The sequence below is a fragment of the Papilio machaon genome, chromosome 14 (genome assembly GCF_912999745.1).
Source record: "Papilio machaon chromosome 14, ilPapMach1.1, whole genome shotgun sequence".
In the NCBI taxonomy this organism is placed as follows: domain Eukaryota; kingdom Metazoa; phylum Arthropoda; class Insecta; order Lepidoptera; family Papilionidae; genus Papilio; species Papilio machaon.
This window is the reverse complement of record NC_059999.1, coordinates 680,392-701,161: the sequence shown is the minus strand read 5'-3', so window position 1 is coordinate 701,161 and position 20,770 is coordinate 680,392. Positions and strand designations below refer to the sequence as shown.

Genomic DNA, 20,770 nt, shown 5'->3' with positions numbered 1-20,770 from the left:
GTAGTTTCGAGTATAGAAAACATAAGGTTTCAATTCCTAATATATTAAGCGATTATTCAATAAAATCTAGGATGTCTAATTTAATTTTAGAATAGACTGAGGTATTTCATTAGAAGTTTAGATTTATGTGGGATTTGTTACATAAAAAATAACTTATATATAAAATACAGTAATAATAATTATATGTTATAAATATACAATAATTTTTAATTTTTTTCTTAATTAATCAGTTAAATTATTGTAAGTGCACAGAAACTTCAAAACTAGATTGTTCCAAAGTAGACTAATTCTGGGTTTCTGAGACAAAAATCTAAATTTAGAATATATTGTTGTCTCTGTTTTTTTCAAAGACAATGACAGGGATCAATATGTTTTATGCTGAAATTTTGATCTTAGAAACCAACGATAAATAAAGCAAATATAGATGTTATATATAAAACTAGCTTTTACCCGCGACTCCGTCCGCGCGGAATAAAAAATAGAAAACGGAGTAAAAATTATCCTATGTCCTATTCCTGGTTCTAAGCTACCTGCCCACCAATTTTCAGTCAAATCGATTCAGCCGTTCTTGAGTTATAAATAGTGTAACTAACACAACTTTCTTTTATATATATAGATTATACAAGTTACATATATAACTGCAATCTATCATCCTTAAAATTACTAAGGGCGTCGCTTAGTGTAGTTTTAGTATGATACACTAAACTATAAAGTAATAATTAAACTGAATGTTGTAGTAAAATTTATTCTAAGTGTGTTGTTAAGATATTTTTTTTAATAATGTTTGACTGAAGTTTTAGAATTTCTTTTAGTAAATAATTGTGTTACAAACTGAAGCATGATGTAAGCGTTCTGTTGAAATAAATATATTGTTACATCTAAAACAGTGAAAACTGACGGTTTTCTTCTATTCTTTGGCACTTATACACAATGATGTTAAATTTTATTATATACTAGCTGTCGCCCGCGACTCCATCCGCGCGCATTAAAAAAAAAACTAAATGGGGAAGGGGGTTATGAAAAAAAGATGTTGGCCGATTTTCAGACCTACTGAATATGTTCACAAAATTTCATGAGAATCGGTCAAGCCGTTTCGAAGGAGTACGGGAACCAAAACTGTGACACGAGAATTTTATATATTAGAAGATTGTATATATAATATATTTAAATGTAAGAATCATAAAAATTATATACTGATTTGAATCAAGAATTAATTATTTATTTATAGTATTTATTTAATCCTTTAAAGTCTATAGTTTATATTATGCAGTGTAAAAGGTAAGTTTTCATCTTAAGGATGTATTGATTAATTTTTATACTTACTTAGAAAGTAGCCTGCATTAAAACTAACAATATTTTTAACTATTTGAATACATTTACGATTTTAATCATCTTTTAAAATCTAATAACATTTGATTAAATTCCTCTTTCCAATATTCTTAAATGTAGGAAACTTATTATTTGTACTGGGATTTTTATCAAAATGGTAGATTTAGTGCAGGCGGAAATTAAATCTAATTTACACTACAACACGTATAGTTAGAGATCATTTTGTCACTGCCCCCCACTGTGTAGCACTGTCTGATACTGTACAGCACTGTATAGTACTGTCTGGTACTGTGTAGCACTGTATGGTACTGTACAGCACTGTATAGTACTGTCTGGTACTGTGTAGCACTGTATGGTACTGTACAGCACTGTATAGTACTGTCTGGTACTGTGTAGCACTGTATGGTACTGTACAGCACTGTGTAGCACTGTATGGTACTGTACAGCACTGTGTAGTACTGTCTGGTACTGTGTAGCACTGTCTGGTACTGTACAGCACTGTGTAGCACTGTCTGGTACTGTACAGCACTGTGTAGCACTGTCTGGTACTGTGTAGCACTGTATGGTACTGTACAGCACTGTGCAGCACTGTAGGTCACTAGCCGGATAGCTGGTGCAGTAGCGGGGCGAGGTGGGGGTACTTTCATGCGAGGAACTCCGTCTTGGTCGCCATCTCGAACTCTGACTCCTCCATTTTGTACATCTCGATCAGCTGTGAGGAAATATTTATAAAATAAAAATAATATTTATTTGATATTTTTAGAAATAAAAAAGTTTTTTTGGTAATTTCGTAGACTTAAAATATACACATAGATTTTATATTTCAAGAGCTCGGTTTTAACATGAAGGTAGCATTAGTAAGTTTATAAAGTGAACGAAATTAATAGAAAATAAGAAAAATATATTTTTTGTTTTTATATCTTTATGCGATAGAGGTAGACAGAGTACACAATTTACTCACATTATCTACGTCCTTGGAGAGTTCTTCCAGTTGTTTGTCGTGTGTACCTTTCAGCTTCTCCTTCTCACGGGTGTGCTTTATTATCTGAGTCTATAATTAAAATTAAATATTAAATAGTAATAATAAATAATATAACAACTTTTTTCGATTTGTTCTGATTAAATTGGCAATAATATTTAATTAAATTACAGTCTTAATAAATCAATATAAGGGCAACACTAAGTTTTTGTTTAATAATGTTGACATTAATATTGATTTGAACATAATTAGTAGACATTGTTAGTATTGCCAATTCTAAGTTATATATTATGTGATTTAATTTAGGAAAACTTAACTTCTAGTATTACAATTATAATAAATTAGTTAAGTTTTGTTGTAGCTAACCTTCCTCTCGTCCATGAACTTTTTAGTGTTGTTCTGCTTCTTCTCGCGCAGTCTCCGGTCTTTCTCCTGCTTGGTCTTCAAGGTCTTGTCGTTGGCGACCTCCTTGCTGGTCTCCATGCTGATCTTGGCTTGGCGAGCGTTCATTTCCTTTAACTCTCTGTTAATTATGAGAAGATAGATTCGAATTTAGTTTATTTTACTAATATTATAAATGAGAATGTTTAGATGGATGTTTTTAATAAAATTGCGAAGATATTTGTTCATAGACATCCATGATTTTAGTATTTGTTAATTTAGAAAACTATACATAGTATAATAAAATTGTCATGTCTGGATGTTTTATAGATATTAATATAAACTATTTTTTATTTTATTTTTCTGTCTGTCTGTCTGCAAGGCTGCGTTTGTACCGGGTAATCTTTGGAACGGCTGGACCGATTTTGACGCTACCTTCGCTAGATGATAGCTAATGTATACGAGTATGTTATTGGCTATTTTTTTAATTCAGCACCGACGAAGACTCTCGCGACAGTTAGTGTCAAAATGAAATGAAAATAGCAATTTAGTAAATTAGTAGCCTAAAATAATCCTAACATATATGACTATAAACGTTGAATGTAGGGCGGGGTGTGTCACCTGTCGTGCTTGGCCTCGAGCTGCTTCATCTGCGCGAGCTGCGTCTGCTCCATCATCTTGCGCAGGAGGTCGCGCTGCTCGTGCAGCCTGGTGCGGGCGCTGGCCCACTCCTCCACTCTCTGTCTCCCCACCAGCTCGCTCCACGCCGCCGACTGCTCCGTCACCAGCGTGCGGAATGCTGCGTCCCCGCTCAGCTGCTCCTTGCTGCGGCACAACATGACCACAACATGTCTTTTCATATCTTCTAACCACTTTAAAGGCTTTACAGAAAAACTATGCCTTGGCCTTTAGTAAATGAATTGTGTAACAATTAATATCCAATATGATAAAGACTAACTTCTTCCCCTTGATCATCTTCTCTAGCGCGGCGCACTGCTGCTTCTGCATGGCCATCTTCTCCTTGGCGTGCCGTTTGCGCATCGTCTCCAACTCCTTCTGCTGCTTACGACCAGTCTTCAGGAAGCCCTTCTCTTGTCGCAGCGACTCCACGGTTATAGGTTCGAACACTAATGGCGGCTCTGTTGATATTGGAATTGAAATTTGTATACCATTGGTACTTAAACGAGGTTGTCACTTTCCTAATTAATAATTGATTTAATGAAAAATCTAGACTTAAAAGACTCCCTCAGACTTCACAGAAAATTTACTGGCAAAGGTTAATCATTGGAAGTAAAATTTCGACGTGTTGTAGTAAGTTTCCGTAGTGTAGCGGTTATCACGTGTGCTTCACACGCACAAGGTCCCCGGTTCGATCCCGGGCGGAAACAGTAACTTTTTGTGATTTATTTTTAGCTTTTACGATAAGCATTTTCAAATTATTATTATTAACTTATTTGTTAAAAATAACGTTATTATTATGTAAGACATAAAAACATTCTCTATTAATATTACGTATTAAATTATTTTCATACCAGTATTCATAAAACGTCCCGTTTTAATGTTATTCTAAAATCGTTTAGTTTATTATTTGGCGAATTGCCAAATGTTGGATAGAACTGATCTTAACGCATTTGTAATACATATTGTCATCTCACATTCCCTTTGAGAAAAACAGAGACAAATATAACGTAGTGAAATTCCTTGGGAACAAAGGGTTGCTATAAAATTCAAGAATGTAGAATTATTTATTTATATTGGATACTTCAACTATATTTATTCTTAACTAGTTGTTGCCTGCGTCTCCGTCCGCGCGAGATTAAAAAACTCAATAAAGCCTATGTGTTCTACCAGACTATGTTCTACATCTATGACAAAATTTCTAACAAACAAACGTCCATCCATACATCCAAATATTCATATTTATATTATAAGTAATATTAACAAGGTTATTAAATACGTAAGTGTTAAAAATAACAAAAAATTTGTTTGTAAAGAAACAAATCTGATATTTTATAAATAAGAAATACATCTCGTATAAAATATATCTCTCGCATTCTATTTAAATCTTACTAATATTATAAATGTGAATGTTTGGATGGATGTTTGTTTGAAGATATCTCCGGAACGGCTCATTGAATCTTGATGAAATTTGGCATAGATGTAGAACATAGTCTGGAAGAACACATAGGGTACTTATTATGTTAGTTTTTTAATTCCACGCGTACGGAGTCGCGGGCGATAGCTAGTAAGACATAACGCAGAAAACGCAAGGATTTAAATTTAATATTAGTTGCATTACCGGATAAAAACAAATACAGAACAGTACAGAACAGATTGGTTATGAACTCAAATAATTACTTTTATTTCATTTCAAAATATAAAAAAGGAAAAAAGAACAATTTTGAATAATTTTTAAATACAACCTATACCTTTAATTGATTTTCTATTTATATCCAGTAATCTCGGAACAAACATGTAACTAAACATAAATCTGTTTATATCCATTTTGAAATCACAAATTATTCACCAAAAATAATTAATAAACAATATTTAAAGACTGTTATCAAGAATTAAATGTTCTTCAGAAATACGTTTCCTGTAAAGTTCGCGGCACGACTGTTTCAGTTCTCATGCGCGGGCGCATGGAAACATTTCCCAATGTATTTATGGCACAAGTGATACGATCCAGCGACATTTTTATTTTTATGAAATTAATGTTACATGTAGGAATTTATGTTTGTTTGTTTTTTATAGCTTTACGACTGAATCGAATAATATGGAATTAGATGTTTTGTAAGAAATCTTACTTTTTAAAGATTATTTCAAATGTATATATAATTGTCAAATGAATTTGTAATAACCCTTTGATTAGATCAAGTACATTATTTAAAAAAAAAAACTAAAACCTAGTCTATGATTTATCTACAGAAAAGATAAAATACGCGTCCATCTCGTGTATCATACGTGAATAAGATCATTTTGGTATTTTCCTATGCATTTCCCTATATACGTCCGGTGAGTTTATTTCAAGAAGCAAACGAGTGGGCGTTTGACGTCAATTAGCCCGCGTCTACCCGCACGTCTCTATAAAATAATTCTGAGAATGATACCGAGGAAACACGTAAAGCGGAATATCTCCGAGAAACTCAGAGTCAGTTAATGTTTATTTAACAGTCTCTAAGCGTACATTTCTTATACTAAATTTACATTAAGGTCCCACAAAGGAATCTTCTTTTTTTTAAGAAAAGTTAGTGACTGTACTAAAGAAGATTAGAGGAACATTTTCGCAATGTATTTTACCAATTGGTTAATTAAAATTTTACGTGGATATAAGTAGTAGTAGTAAGTAGTAGTAAAAAAAATAGTTTTTCGCTTATAACTTGGACCACAAGTCAAAAGCTTAAAATAACCGCTCCTTTCTTATATCGCTTATACCGCTGTATAAAATATGATTTCGTGTTACGTATGGAAGCAAACAACAACGCTCAGTTAAATATCTAGAAATTTGCCAAATAATCTAAATAATAAATATGGCTAAGTAGAAAATATAGAACAGTTAAAGTGAACTAATATATTTTTAAGGAAGAATTCTTGTAAATTTTATTCTGAACTTACTATTGGAATATTTTGATATATTTGAAACGATAGCTTAATGGTTGGAGATACGGACTACCGATTTACAGGTCGTGGGTTCGAATACAGTCATACCAGAGATTATAGATAACCTAAATATGTAGATTATGCTAGAATAAATCTCTTTCGTACTCTATGGAATTGAGAGAGTGATATGTTTTTTTTTGCAGTAGAAATGCACGGTTGGGTTATATCTGACCTTCTTTCTTCTCCTCGATGGTGACCTTCTTCTCAGGTGCGCTCTCCTCAATTCCCATGGCCTTCATGTTGTCAGTGCGCTCCTTGGCCGCGCCCATGAACGCGCGCGGGTCCGACAACGCCGCCATGAAATCTGCATTCATACATGTACATACATACATACATACATTCATACATACATACCCATTTTCATGTAACTTAAAAATAATGAAGTAACTACGATACTGGGATAGGTGAAGTGTTTTTTATTTTTCAAATGTTCGACTAGATTACTATAACTAATTATAACCAATTTTGAAATAAGTTGTTTTATGTACTGGTGTATTGGTGTATAGGTGAATTGGTGTATTGGTGAATTGGTGAATTGGTGAATTGGTGTATTGGTGAATTGGTGAATTGGTGTATTGGTGGATTGGTGTATTGGTATATTGATGAATTGGTGTATTGGTAGATTGGTGTATTGGTGTATTGATGAATTGGTGAATTGGTGGATTGGTGTATTGGTGTATTGATGAATTGGTGAATTGGTGGATTGGTGTATTGTTATATTGATGAATTGGTGTATTGGTAGATTGGTGTATTGGTGTATTGATGAATTGGTGAATTGGTGGATTGGTGTATTGGTGTATTGATGAATTGGTGAATTGGTGGATTGGTGTATTGGTATATTGATGAATTGGTGTATTGGTAGATTGGTGTATTGGTGTATTGATGAATTGGTGGATTGGTGTATTGGTGTATTGATGAATTGGTGAATTGGTGGATTGGTGTATTGGTGTATTGATGAATTGGTGAATTGGTGGATTGGTGTATTGTTATATTGATGAATTGGTGTATTGGTAGATTGGTGTATTGGTGTATTGATGAATTGGTGAATTGGTGGATTGGTGTATTGGTGTATTGATGAATTGGTGAATTGGTGGATTGGTGTATTGGTGTATTGATGAATTGGTGTATTGGTAGATTGGTGTAATGGTGTATCGATGAATTGGTGTATTGGTGGATTGGTGGATTGGTGTACTGGTGGATTAGTGTATTGGTGGATTGATGGATTGTTGCATTGGTGGATAGGTGTATTGGTGGAATGATATTACCTTCGAAGCCATCAGGTACGTATATCTTGAGCTCTATGTTGGCGAAGAGCATGGGCAGGGACATGGGGAAGTTGGCCTCAGTGCGCAGTGAGATGTGCCGGTAGCCCGCCTGCAGCCCGTCCAGCGGCAGGATGCGCTGACCCAGCAGCTTGCCGCTCTCGTCGTACACCCCGAACCTCAGCACCGCCAGGTCCGGCAGCACCACCTGACAGTCACCCCACAGAGATATACCACCCTCACACCCTTACATAACTTAACTTTTTCTGCTGAAATAAAGGGAAGTTCAGAGGAAAAAAATACGCCTTTCAAATAGTGACTTCACCGAGCTAACCTTACGAAAGAGGAATGGCTCCTCATTGTAGACGGGATTGAGACCGTTGGCGGGCACCATGCGTGTGCGGAACTCCTTCCTGATGGTGTCAGAGGGTAGACCGTACATGTCCACCTCCACGTAAGTGCCCACCTTCTTGTCTGACAAGAACTGACCCGCTATCACCTACACAAAGTGGTAAAGACACAACCGTGAAAAAAAACTATGATCAAATGTATATAGTGCAACAAATTTATTTGACCCGGTGAGAATTGCTAGGTCTGTTACAAAATATATAAAACCTACATAGGTATAGGAAAAAAACACACAAGATATAGTCAAACAAGAATATCTGGCCTGGAGTAGGAGGCGCTACTATCGCGGTTAGTTTTTCAGAAAAAAATATAAAACCTATACAGCCATAGATAATGACAAAATAGTGACAAGTACAATATGAAAAGGGACTTGTAACAATTTCTTAATATTGCAGTGAAAGAGAGCGCTAGTGAGGTATCACAATTTAGTTTGACTTATAACTACAGTCTGATAACGACGTATTAGTACTTTTTGACTTAGACAGGGGGCGCCTGTGAGCTAATGTATTTTAGTTCCACTTTTGTCCACTATACTAAGTTTGTCGCACTATTTTTTTATATATATACTAGCTTTTACCCTCGACTCCGTCCGCGCGGAATAAAAAATAGTCAACGGGGTAAAAATTATCCTATGTCCGTTTCCTGGTTCTAAGCTACCTGCCCACCAATTTTCAGTCAAATCGATTCAGCCGTTCTTGAGTTATAAATAGTGTAACTAACACGACTTTCTTTTATATATATAGATTATCGTTTATGAAGACTATTTTTAATGAAATTCATCGAGACGTTAGTCTAGATATTAGGAAAGGTGTCAGTCTTGACCTGCACGGAGCATTGCGCGGCGATGACACCATCAACGGGGGCATCAGCGAAGGGGTCAAAGCTGCGGTCTGCGCGGCGCATGAAGTCAGGCTTGAGGAGGTAGCCGCAGTTGCCGTTGTACTCGAACTTGCCCTGGTTCAGCTGCATCGGCAGGTCTGACGTCTGGAAGTTCAGCGACACCATCTGACACCCCGCGTTCCAGAACACCTGCAGAACACAAACGTTTATTAGTCATTTATATGAGAATACTAGCTGTTGCCCGTAACTTTACTCGTTAATCGATTAATTTCATCAAGATCTGTTGAGCCGTTCTGGAGATATCTTCTAATAAACATCCATCCATCCATACAAACATTCGCATTTATAATATTAGTAAATCTTTTACTTCTCAATATGTTTCTAAACTACTTTAACTTGAGGAAACTTTAGTTAGATGTTCAAAGGACGTCAAAGATGTATGCTTAAAAAAATAAAAAAGTATAAATTGACATTTTAAGATTATATTACTATATCTTGGTAGCTCAGAACATAACAGCAGTCTCGAGAACAGAGTAAGTTGCGAAGGACAATGGACAGTACTGATGAGCTTCCAAGATATTTGAAACGAACTATACGTATTAATTAGTCATTTACTAAATTTGAAATTTTATAAATTTTGCAAATGAAATACAGAGAAATAGCTATAGTTGTAGAAAACCTGTGGCATGTAGTTGGAGGAGTCAGCTCGCGTTCCCTTGGGATAGATACGAGACATCTGCCTCTTGTTGTAGTTGACAAAGTCCATGGCCTGAGACTTGAGGTAGTTCATGCCTGTTGTCTCCGCGAAAGAAGACATGTTGTGGTAGATGTTCTTCTCTGTAGACAGATATTACATACATTATTACATAGTAGGTACCTGATGTTTAAGTTGGCACGTCGGTTAGTAGGGTATGTACGTTCGCGACGTGCCAACTTAAACATCATCTTCTTCTCTTGTTTGTATTCTGTAGCTTTTAATACAAAAAATCATATTTAAGAAGATTTTTGGAAATTTCTATCTGAAATTTCTGTAAATTATAAATCAGACATTCTTAAAAAAGGTATTAAGTGCATCCAAAACCAATGTGAATGTATGCTTAGATATGAATGCGTGAGAGGTGTAAGTCCTTGGTCTCTGTCTACCCATCTGAGTAGTCTCACGCCAGTGTTATCGTAAATTGTGTACTAACTCTCGGCCTCCTCGAAGCCCTGGAACTTGATTGGCTGCGCGTAGTTGACCATGGAGGAGAGCCAGGGGTGCACGTTGGTGGTGGAGCCGGTGTAGGCCACTGGGGGCGGCGCCTCCTCCCCGCCCGCCGCAGCCTCCGCCACCACCTCCTCCGGCTGTACACAAGTCGAGAAAATCTAATATTAGACATAATCATTTAGATTACTCTTGGTACTCCAACGTGTTGGCAAGAATCGCGAATTGTTGCAAACTATCAAACAGAGAAACGTCGCCTACATCGGCCATATTTTGCGACACGAGAAATACCATCTTCTCCAACTCATTATGATGGGCAAAATAGCAGGAAAGAGACGAGTTGGACGTAGGAAGAAGTCTTGGCTGAGAAACATCAGGGAGTGGACCAACATTGCCAGCGTTGAAGACCTGTTTCGCTTGGCGCAAGATAGGAAGCAATTTGCTAAGATGACGGCCAACCTCCAATAGTGGAGAGATACAAGAAGAAGAAGAATTAGATTAAAGGCTAAAGGTTAAGCAGAACTTTAGTGTAGACTAGCTGTCGCCCGCAACTTCGTCCACTTGGAATTAATTTAAAAAATTACTTTGTTAGTAGCCTATGTGTTCTTCCAGACTATGTTCTACATCTGTATCAATTTTCATCAATGCCCGTTGAGCTGTTCCTGGAGATACCTTCAAACAAACATCCATCCATCCATACAAACATTCACATCTATATATATAAAAGAAAGTCGTGTTAGTTCCACTATTTATAACTCAAGAACGGCTGAATCGATTTGACTGAAAATTGGTGGGCAGGTAGCTTAGAACCAGGAAACGGACGTAGGATAATTTTTACCCCGTTCTCGATTTTTTATTCCGCGCGGACGGAGTCGCGGGTAAACGCTAATTTATTTCACACGCTATATCTATACTAAAGTACTCTCTTAGTGACCAATTAACAACTTGGTAAACGGCAGGAGGTTTAAGAGTAAGTAAGGTATACCTTCTTCTCCGGCACAACCACAGCAGATGCATCCTCTTTGACTTCATCTTCGATGACGAACTGTCCCTGTCTGAAGAGTTCCAGCTCCTGCTTCTCCACTTCAGGCTTGAGCCGCTTATTCTTGATCATGATCTTCCTCTTCAGCGCTGATGGTGGCGGCAGCGGCTGACCAGGCTCCAACTGAAAGATTTTTGCCTTTTTATATTAATAGAGGGATTTTAAGACGTTTGAATTTGGTATTTATAAAATACTAGCTTTTACCCGCGACTCCGTCCGCGCGGAAAAAAAAATAGAAAACGGGGTAAAAATTATCCTATGTCCGTTTCCTGGTTCTAAGCTACCTGCCCACCAATTTTCAGTCAAATCAATTCAGCCGTTCTTGAGTTATAAATAGTGTAACTAACACGACTTTCTTTTATATATATAGGTATCTATATATATAAAAGAAAGTTGTGTTAGTTACACCATTTATAACTCAAGAACGGCTGAATCGATTTGACAGAAAATTGGTGGACAGGTAGCTTAGAACCAGGAAACGGACATAGGATAATTTTTACCCCGTTTTCTTTCTTTCTTTTTTTTTATTCCACGCGGACGGAGTCGCGGGTAAAAGCTAGTAGATTATAAATGCGAAAGATTAAAAAGATGTGTGGATGTTTGTTACAAATTATCTCCAGAACAGCTCAACGGATCTTGATGAAATTTGATGCAGATGCAGAACATATTCTAAAAGCATACATAGGCTACTTATTAAGTTTTTTTTTTAAATCCGCGTAAACGGATTCGCGGGCTACAGCTAGTTTTTATAAGTAGAACATTGTAATTAGAATACAAGTGGGATGTAAGAGACATAAAGCAGTAATGTTGTCTCACCGGGTGGTCAGGGAGGGGCTCCTTGAGGAGCAGGTCTCCGAGGATCTCGTCGCAGTACTTGGCGAGCTTGTACTGCTGCGCCTTGCAGCAGTGGTTCTCGAAGGAGAGTATGACGGGGCAGTCTGACGTCACGAATGCGGTGTCTCGCAGCGCGTAGATGACGTCACGGAAGAGGATGTCGGTGCACATCGCCATGCCGTGAGTGATGATGGGCTCCTCGTCCTCCCCCTTGCCGTCCCAGCAGTCCAGCTCCACGCAACTGAAAGGGGCAGATATGAAAAAAATCTTTTTTTTCCAAAGGTAATGTTCAATAGCTTGTGAATGGAAGAAACTGACAAGTAGTTTTTAAGTTATCTATGTGATAATTGTGAATATCTTAGCATTTCGAAGTAGTTTTTAAAACTATTTGATTTTTTTCTCTGCACTAAGGGGGGGATTCAGCTGTCCTAACCCCTGCCCCCTTACCCCCCTGCCGTCCCTTCCGACGATGTAAATAAGTAAATGTGATGTTACCGGCAGCCCGCTAGCAGGACCTGTCGGTACATCTCGACGGAGCTCTTGCCGCCGAACTGTCGTCCGGAGAGGTAGGTGTTGTGCGAGGAGTTGATGTAGTAATGAGCCAGTGGCTGGTCCATGTCCATGTACTGGTCCAGTCTGTCCAGGAACACTGGCGCGTTCTCGTCCGACATCAGGTACCGGATCAGACCGTCCTTTGTCAGACATTCTACGACAAATTATAAGTTTTGACTGTTCAAAAATTAGCTTTGAAATAATAAAAAGGAAGAACTTGTATCAAGAAAGACAAAGATTAAATTAAATGAAATATTTATACTACCATCGGGTCTAGTAATTTATAGCAAAGATTTACCGTTGGTTTCTGAAACCTAAATCACTATGTCAAACATATCGTCATTCCTTGACAAAGTAGAGATATCAATATGTTTTAAACGGAGATTTTAGTCTCAGAAACCTACGGTAAGTCAATAATAAAAAAACACAACACCGAAAATACGAAAATACAAAGAAGACTGCTATAAAAGACTAGTCAATGTATACTAAAGGTATACTGACTATCATTCTTGGCTTCCTCGTTCTGCTCGTAGTCAGTGATGATCTCTAGCGCGCGCTTGTCGTCGTACAACGGGTACAGGATCTCGTTGAGACGCGGGTCGCGTTGCTTCTCGTTCAGGAAGTTCACGAACTGGTCCAGATTGATGCGGTCCGATTTGCCTTGTGTACTTCGGATGAATCGGACATATTTATATATTTTAAAATGTATAATATATTAATATCGAGGAATTAAGTCTTCCGTAAATGTCAATTGTGGATCAAAATTTTTTGAAATTAAATTTTTTTTTAAGTCTGTGAAAGCATTTGAAGTTATTTTATTTAATAAGGTTTGTCAAGTTTCTGTAATTATTTCTTTTGGTCAAGTAAAATACATTTTTATAAAAAATGATATAATTTGTTTTGCCTAAAAACAAATCACATGAGCCAAATCCTAAAGCATACAGATTTTTTTCAATAATCACAAACTTACATGGATCTAAATAATTCTTCGATATCATTCCTGGGACAGATCTTGTGATATAACGCATAGAACTTGTCGAAGGTGAATGCTTCCTTCTCCATGGCTTCGTTCTTGCCGGAAGGCAGGCCTAGCTCGGACAAGCACTGGTAGACCAGCTTCTCTGTCTTGCCCGAGGCGAATGTACGGGCCACCACTTTTACTGGAACCTTGCCGCGCGGATCCGTCAGGAAGCAAAGCCGCATCCAACTAAGTACAACATATTGTAAAACCGGTTAAAACGACATCGTAGAGCTCGGCAATAATAAGTCGCACTAACAGATTTTACCGATGTCGTACTGATTCGTTTTTATTTGATGATATTTGGCCCAATAAAGTCAGCAAAGTATTTAAAGGCAATTAGCAAATACTGAAAATGAAGAGGGAAATCCGTAACAAATAATGGTTACCTAAAATATACAAATTGTATTTTCGGTTCCATCCGCAATTTTTGCTAAAACATTGTCACTCTAAACACAAAGTATTTAGAACAAATTAAATGAAAACAGACAAAAGAGTGGTCGCTTCGAGCGATTTAAGACAGCTTTATACGAAACAAAACAGTGTCTTGGGAATTCTTTTGTACGGGACATTGTATCCCGCGGGCTTTAAATAAAAGCCATGTTCATAATCAAATTTGTTTTATATAACAAACAATGGAGATCAAAAAACGTACCAATTAAGGGCCGCTGTACACGGATAGCTGCAAGCAATGGCTGCCGATAGCTTGAGCAGGTTTTATTAAATTTCAAGCAATCTGTGTATGTCGGCCTTTATTGATTTCGTTTTACGATGTTTTCTTTAATAATGAACATCTAAGAATTTCGTTTTCTTTGTATATAAAAGATAATTTTCTATGTTTTAACTTAATAATAACTCTCCGACGTATTTTTATAAGTATGTAAAACTTTTCAAGATCTTTTCTAAGAAATTTCTGAATATTTATGAAAAAAACTGTAAAAGTTTTATGTAAAATATTTTTCATCACGACTTCTAAAACTATATTTGAAATGTGCTGAAGCGTTAATGTTTCGTCTTTAGGCTTGCCTTTTTTGATCATAGTGTAGTACCAAAATGTCTGGATAAACCCACAATAATTTTATAGACACTTTTATTCTAACTGTGTATATAAAATAATGAGTAGTTGTGGTCATTCGCCTTTAAAATTGTTAAAACGTGCAACAAATAGCAAAAAAATATATTTCAATCCAATTACCTAAGTAAGCTATTCTTTTCAATCCAGTTAGAGTCAAATGGAAACAAACGATACAGAGCCGTAAACAGATTAATTCAATGAACGTCGGCGTCGCTAAATATATTTCCGTAAGACCCCTTTTCCACTTAGTCGAACTATACGCGCGAAATTGCTTTTTTATTACTTTATTAGATGCAATTTCTATCTAGCGGTAGACCACGCGATTTGTGGGTGGGTGTGGTTGGCGCGGATCTGACTGACAAAAAGACGTTCACTTGCCGCTAAATTTGTGGGGCTAACTGGTAAGTGACTTTTTTTTCGTAGCGCCGACTTTCCTAGAAGTACATATCGCGGGTAAGTCGCGCGGCTTGTCGCTCAGTGGAAAAGAGGTCTTAGCGAGTGAGACGGTAATCCAATTGAAGTTCCAACAATACACCTTGCAGGATTAAACGGACGCTTGTAAAGCGGAATCGTAAACATTTCAATTCTATTACGGGTTTGTGAACTCCGTGAAAACGAAGAGTGAAGTTTAAAATTACTTATATATTTTTCTTACAATTTCTTACTACTAGTATGTTTCCATTTAACTTTCTTAGATGTTATGGTGCAGACGAACAAACGATATTATACGATCTCAACCTCTAAGCCAATATGTGAAGATTAAGTATGAAAGATTTACACTAAGTTAGTGAACAAACAGAGAGGAAGGAATTAGACTGGACATGCAAGAGACATCTGAGATAATAAAGAAAAAAAATACGTCGTAAGATATCTTTACATTTAAAAATAGACACATAATAGCATAGTTATTAAGCTAGCAAATAATAAAAGCGTGTTATACATAAAGTACGTACTGCTTCATGAGGCTAGTTCTCGGACACACATTGTTGATTTTGTTGTTATGTGTAATGGCTCGAAGTCCCTCCTTCCACACCTTTTTATAAAATAAATTAAAAAAAATAAAGATGCAGTACATGCAACTTGACATCGCGTAAAATACTGTGTTACAAGGAAGCAAGTCTTAGATGTGCAAAAAACAGGTTTTTTTAGTTTAGGAAGCATATAAATATAGACGAAAGCAGGTTATTTAGTGTCTGCAACTGAACTGAAACTTATCAGCATAAAAGCCATGCTTAATTATGTTACACGAAAGCTGGACGAATGTCATGCGTATGCATGCGGCGCTGAAGTCATGCAAAGGTCGGCACTTAAGACATGCTTATGCATGTAGCTCGTAAGTCATGCCACTTACTGTTTCTTGAGGCATGTCATTGGGCACACGTTGTTCGCTTTCACATTGTGGGTGATTTTTCTGAGGCCATCAAGCCATACCTTTATTTAGCAAAATAACAATATTTGTAGGTTATATTTTATAATGTTTTTAAAAGAAACTAACAGAAAACCACGGTAAGTCTTTTAAGAAATCACTCATCATTTTATGAACTTAAAATTTTCTTCTTAAATTTACAAAAAACAAAAATCTTTCATATTACTAAGGATATAGCAAGGAGATAGCAAGATTGACTAATATTTTAGTAATATCTAGATGTTACCTTGGCCGTTGCAGCATCTGGACATACAACATGCTGGTAATTAATGTTGATATAGTCGGTACCACTGCAGATCGTCAGAGATTTATCTTCTAACGTCTCACCGTGCTTGTTGAAAAGATTCGTACTCAATTTTGATTCCGGCTGTTGAAATAAAGGTCAAATGTCTATGTAATTTTTTGTGAAAGAGGCCAAGGACTTTTATATAAAATATTACATCAAATATAAAGCCATTAGTCAATGTTAAAAGCTTTAATTCGGATTCCGTAAGTGATGTATCGCTGATCGTTCTCACTGAATAAACAAATCAGCCTCTATAACGTTTCTATTTCAATCCGTGTGTTGCCATTATCCATGTAAATATAATTATTTTACGTCATATGGCGGCCATATTGGAACCGTGACGTCACGCTTACAAAATAATCGGCAAATAGCAATAGAAACAATTGGATTAATTGATTTTACAGCGTTTTATTTATGATTGAGATTGGATTACAGCTATTTATGCAAGCATTAATCTTAAAGCGTTATTTTTATATAATAAAAATTATTGTTGTAACATATTTCTTTTTAACTTAAGACATTGTTTTTTCTATTTATGCCTTCTAAGTGTAATTATTGTTAAAAAAAGTGTAAAATGTAATATAATAAAGAAATAATACCTTCGGCACTCCCCCAGATCTGACGTCGCTGACCTGACAAAGTTCGATTACGTCACCGTCCTACAAACAAAAGACACTCATGTATTAAAAGCTACTCAGAATTGGTTAATAAGGGTGATAAATATACACTGAGGGAGACTACTTTACGATTATGAGTGCGGGTGATTGCTTAAGTGAATTCGTAAAATTGTAATTATTTTATTGGCCATTTAGGTATATCTCAGCATATCTTTGAGTATAAATATTAAAAGCTCCATCAACTGATGTTAGTTATACGCTAATATCCGGCGCTCGGCTCTACTTTCTCATTTCCCGTTCGGTTTCAATCATCTGTTATTCTGAGGAAATTGCGTTTTCTTCTGCTATGTGATGTGCGCGCTCGAATATAATATTATAGCGAACATTATGGAACATAATTAATATATCAAAAGCTTTAATATTAGACTCATTATATTCAGCCATTATTTTAAAACTACATATAGCCTGCGACTCCGTCCGCGCGGAATTAAAAAAATACTTAATAAGTAGCCTATGTGTTTTTCAGATTATGTTTTACATCTGTGCCACATTTCATTCAGATCTATTTAGCCGTTCCGAAGATACCTTCAAACAAACATCCATCCATCTAAACATTCGCATTTATAATATTAGTAAGATAAGTAAGATTTACAAGTACTTTGTTGTTTTTATTTAATTTCCCCTATAAAATTATTTTGCTGTAAGGAAAATGATTTTTAACTTTATTTTATTTAGAAAATAAACCTGCTGTTTGTAAAAATTTCTTTTTCCAATGTAGTTTAAATTTTATGGGTTAACTGATGGACAAATGCGCGTTAACCTTAACTGTACTCATCAATGTGTTTTTTATTTGATGTTATCAATATCGTTGTATTAATTATTCCAGTATATAAAAATATTAACACATACAACAAGGAGTGCAGCAAATGGAATCTATTGCAAATGTTTACTCAAAGTGCGTAGGCGCAGGAATGCATAGTTTTTAAATCACTCCAAATAAGAGATGAAGCTGCGGAACTAATGTGTTTATTGTACAATATATTGCACAATATATCGGAAAGATTAACAGAGTAATGAAATTTGTTGTATTTTTTTTATTTCAGTATATAGCACAAATTTACCTACTCTAAAGTAATCTCCAAGGTGTTACATTAAGATATTTAAGTTTTATTTTAAAGAATGCTGTTACTTATTTCCGCTACTTGAAGGCTTTGCTGACGTAATACAAGAACTAACCCTTAGAGGCTTCTTAGTGATTTATTTAATCAGTTTAAGTACTGGATCCTTTGAAGAATTTATTTTGTTCTTCAACCATTAATGGGCTAGTTATATGTAATTTACCTAAAATAGACAGAAGTCTTGTCTTCTTATTATGATTCGGATCCCATAGTAAAAATTGAGATAAAAGTTAACACAAAGTTAAAACATTGTATAAAACTTCCGTTTCAAGTGGACGTCAAAAGTGACCTAGAAATGTGCAACAATCGAGCCCCGCTTCAGGCTAGACAGATCGAGATAACATGAGAAGACTTGTGAAGGTTTTGTATTGCTTCCAATGAAAGCCCACATCAAGTATTGAACTGACGCTATATGACATGAAAGGAATACTCGATGTTTGATGAATCCAGTTGCAGAAATGAGAAATTTATATTATATTAATAGTGTTATCGAGTGAACTGTATTGTGGTGTTAAATAATTAAAGATTGTACGAAAAACATGTATAATTCCGTAACAGTAACACACAAAGCCAGAACTAGCAAGAAGAGAAAAATAACAATTGAAACTCGATGACATTTTACAATATTAATGAATAAAAAAAAGTATATACATAAAACCTCTTTGACTAGCTCTGGCCAGTCATGTACAAATAGATCTAATGAAAGAATAAAGATTTATTTTGAAATCTTATCTGTGATGGAAGTAACAAATAATCTTGAGAGATGTTTTTTCAACGTATTCGTGATTTACTTTTCATCGAAACACTTTGTATAAAATATAAATCCATGAAAATTACACAATATTTTATCAAGGTTTCTTAAGGATACTACAAAAATCAGAGTCTGAAAATTCTCTACTCCTAATTGTAAAGGGTCGGCCCACGCTCTTTATGGTGCTTGATAATCAAAGCCTGCTCTTACAAGGCTTTTGAATCAAGAGATAGGCTCGTTATATCACAAGGTCAAGAAGTTCAATTGAATTTTAAGTGCAACTAGCTTTTACCCGCGACTCCGTCCGCGCGTTATAAAAAATAGGAAACGGGGTAAAAATTATCCCATGTCCGTTTCCTGGTTCTAAGCTACCTGCCCACCAATTTTCAGTCAAATCGATTCAGCCGTTCTTGAGTTATAAATAGTGTAACTAACATGACTTTCTTTTATATATATAAGATGTCATTTTAATGTCATTTTTTGTTCCAACAAATTGAAATTATAAGACACTAGCTGATGCCCGCGACTCTCTGGGAGAACACAAAGGCGATTACGATGTTCTACATCTGTGCCAAATATCATCGAGATCCATGTAGCCGTTCTGGAGACACCTTCAAAGAAACATCCATCCATCTAAACATTCGCATTTATAATATTAGTATGATAGTAATACCATTTTATTTGGTACGAACTAAAAAAACTGACTACAATACAAAAGGTTTAGTTTTCTAGTCTATAAAGTGTAGGAAGAGAATGTGTGGACATAAATTAGACTGTAACTATAAGATTTTAAGGTAATTTTTGATAGTAAAAACAAAGTTCGTACATCGACCCTCGTTTAGAGTAAATCGTGACAACGGCGATAGCTTTGTTGGAATTAACTGAAGGGTCATTAAGAGTTTTTATAGTGGCTTTAATACGGGCCGCACCTGCACTACGTCGTTAAACCAAACTTAGGAGAATTGTTCCTGGTCATTCGCAAACTTTATGTGTTTCAGTACAAGTTAACGATGCAATTTTGTTGAAACGTTGACATTTGAGTATAGGAATGTCTTCTCATTATCATGAAATTTGTCATGCATTCGTCATGCGTTTGCTGATTTCATTTTACTAATATTATAAACTAGCAATAGAATTGAATAAAAAATAGAAAACGGGGTAAAAATTATCCTATGTCCTATTCCTGATTCTAAGCTACCTGCTCACCAATTTTCAGTCAAATCGATTCAGCCGTTCTTGAGTTATAAATGGTGTAACTAACACAACTTTCTTTTATATATATAGATATATATATATATATGTGAATGTTAAGATGGATGGATGGATGTTGGTTTGAAGGTATCTTAGGTACGGCTCAATGGATCTTGATGAAATTTGGCACAGATGTAGAACATAATCTAGAAGAACACATAAGCAACTTATTAAGTTTTTCTTTAATTGGGCGCGGACAGAGTCGCAGGCGGCAGCTAGTATCACATAAATCAATATGGCGCTATATCGTCAGTCATTTGATATTTTTGATGTCGTTTAACTTCAGCAAATTTTCATCCTAGAAAATAATTGCTACCCCAAGAGGGCAAAACGCTTAAGTGCCGTGCTGACACCGCCTTTAAGTTTTATGTAATACTTGTCAAATTAGTGTTATCATGAACTTAGCACCTTTTACGAGCCAGAACCATTTCTGAATCAGTTTTAAATCGCTATGGAAACATGGTGACGCCATTTTGTTTTCTCTAGAGTTGCCGCACCGTACTTTTTCATACACTTAAGTTTGCATTTAACTGTGAAATTCTACTTTTAAAATAAACGATTAATACCTTGTTATCGGTATTCAAAGATAACGAAAAGGATGACAATATGTTTTATACAAATGTTTCGATAGTGGAAATACAGTTATATACAATCTTAATAGTGTAATCGTGGGTTTT

General features: G+C 35.8%; 1 protein-coding gene and 1 non-coding gene across 4 annotated transcripts in view; one reads left to right on the top strand and one right to left on the bottom strand.

Annotated features, from left to right (window-relative positions):
• Positions 1–1,429: 1,429 nt before the first annotated feature.
• The window catches only part of LOC106710083 (1-phosphatidylinositol 4,5-bisphosphate phosphodiesterase), a 43,806-nt gene continuing 24,465 nt past the window's right edge, over positions 1,430–20,770 (bottom strand). Inside the window, exons 4-22 of one of the 3 annotated variants that reach the window (XM_045681037.1) lie at positions 16,896–16,955; positions 16,237–16,377; positions 15,936–16,015; positions 13,462–13,698; positions 12,993–13,159; positions 12,435–12,645; positions 11,922–12,180; positions 11,049–11,228; positions 10,050–10,203; positions 9,539–9,696; positions 8,842–9,048; positions 7,946–8,110; positions 7,615–7,819; positions 6,522–6,653; positions 3,648–3,828; positions 3,311–3,514; positions 2,675–2,831; positions 2,291–2,380; positions 1,430–2,041 (exon numbers count right to left, since the gene is read on the bottom strand). In XM_045681037.1, coding sequence (XP_045536993.1) covers positions 1,973–2,041; positions 2,291–2,380; positions 2,675–2,831; positions 3,311–3,514; positions 3,648–3,828; positions 6,522–6,653; positions 7,615–7,819; positions 7,946–8,110; positions 8,842–9,048; positions 9,539–9,696; positions 10,050–10,203; positions 11,049–11,228; positions 11,922–12,180; positions 12,435–12,645; positions 12,993–13,159; positions 13,462–13,698; positions 15,936–16,015; positions 16,237–16,377; positions 16,896–16,955 — 3,057 coding nt within the window. In that variant the 3' untranslated portion in view covers positions 1,430–1,972. Of the gene's footprint in view, positions 2,042–2,290; positions 2,381–2,674; positions 2,832–3,310; positions 3,515–3,647; positions 3,829–6,521; positions 6,654–7,614; positions 7,820–7,945; positions 8,111–8,841; positions 9,049–9,538; positions 9,697–10,049; positions 10,204–11,048; positions 11,229–11,921; positions 12,181–12,434; positions 12,646–12,992; positions 13,160–13,461; positions 13,699–15,537; positions 15,618–15,935; positions 16,016–16,236; positions 16,378–16,895; positions 16,956–20,770 lie in introns of those variants that run through there. The other 2 variants (XM_045681036.1, XM_045681038.1) reach the window with 2 other exon arrangements.
• Trnav-cac lies at positions 4,005–4,077 on the top strand. The gene has a single exon. It is a non-coding gene; the product is annotated as a tRNA-Val (tRNA).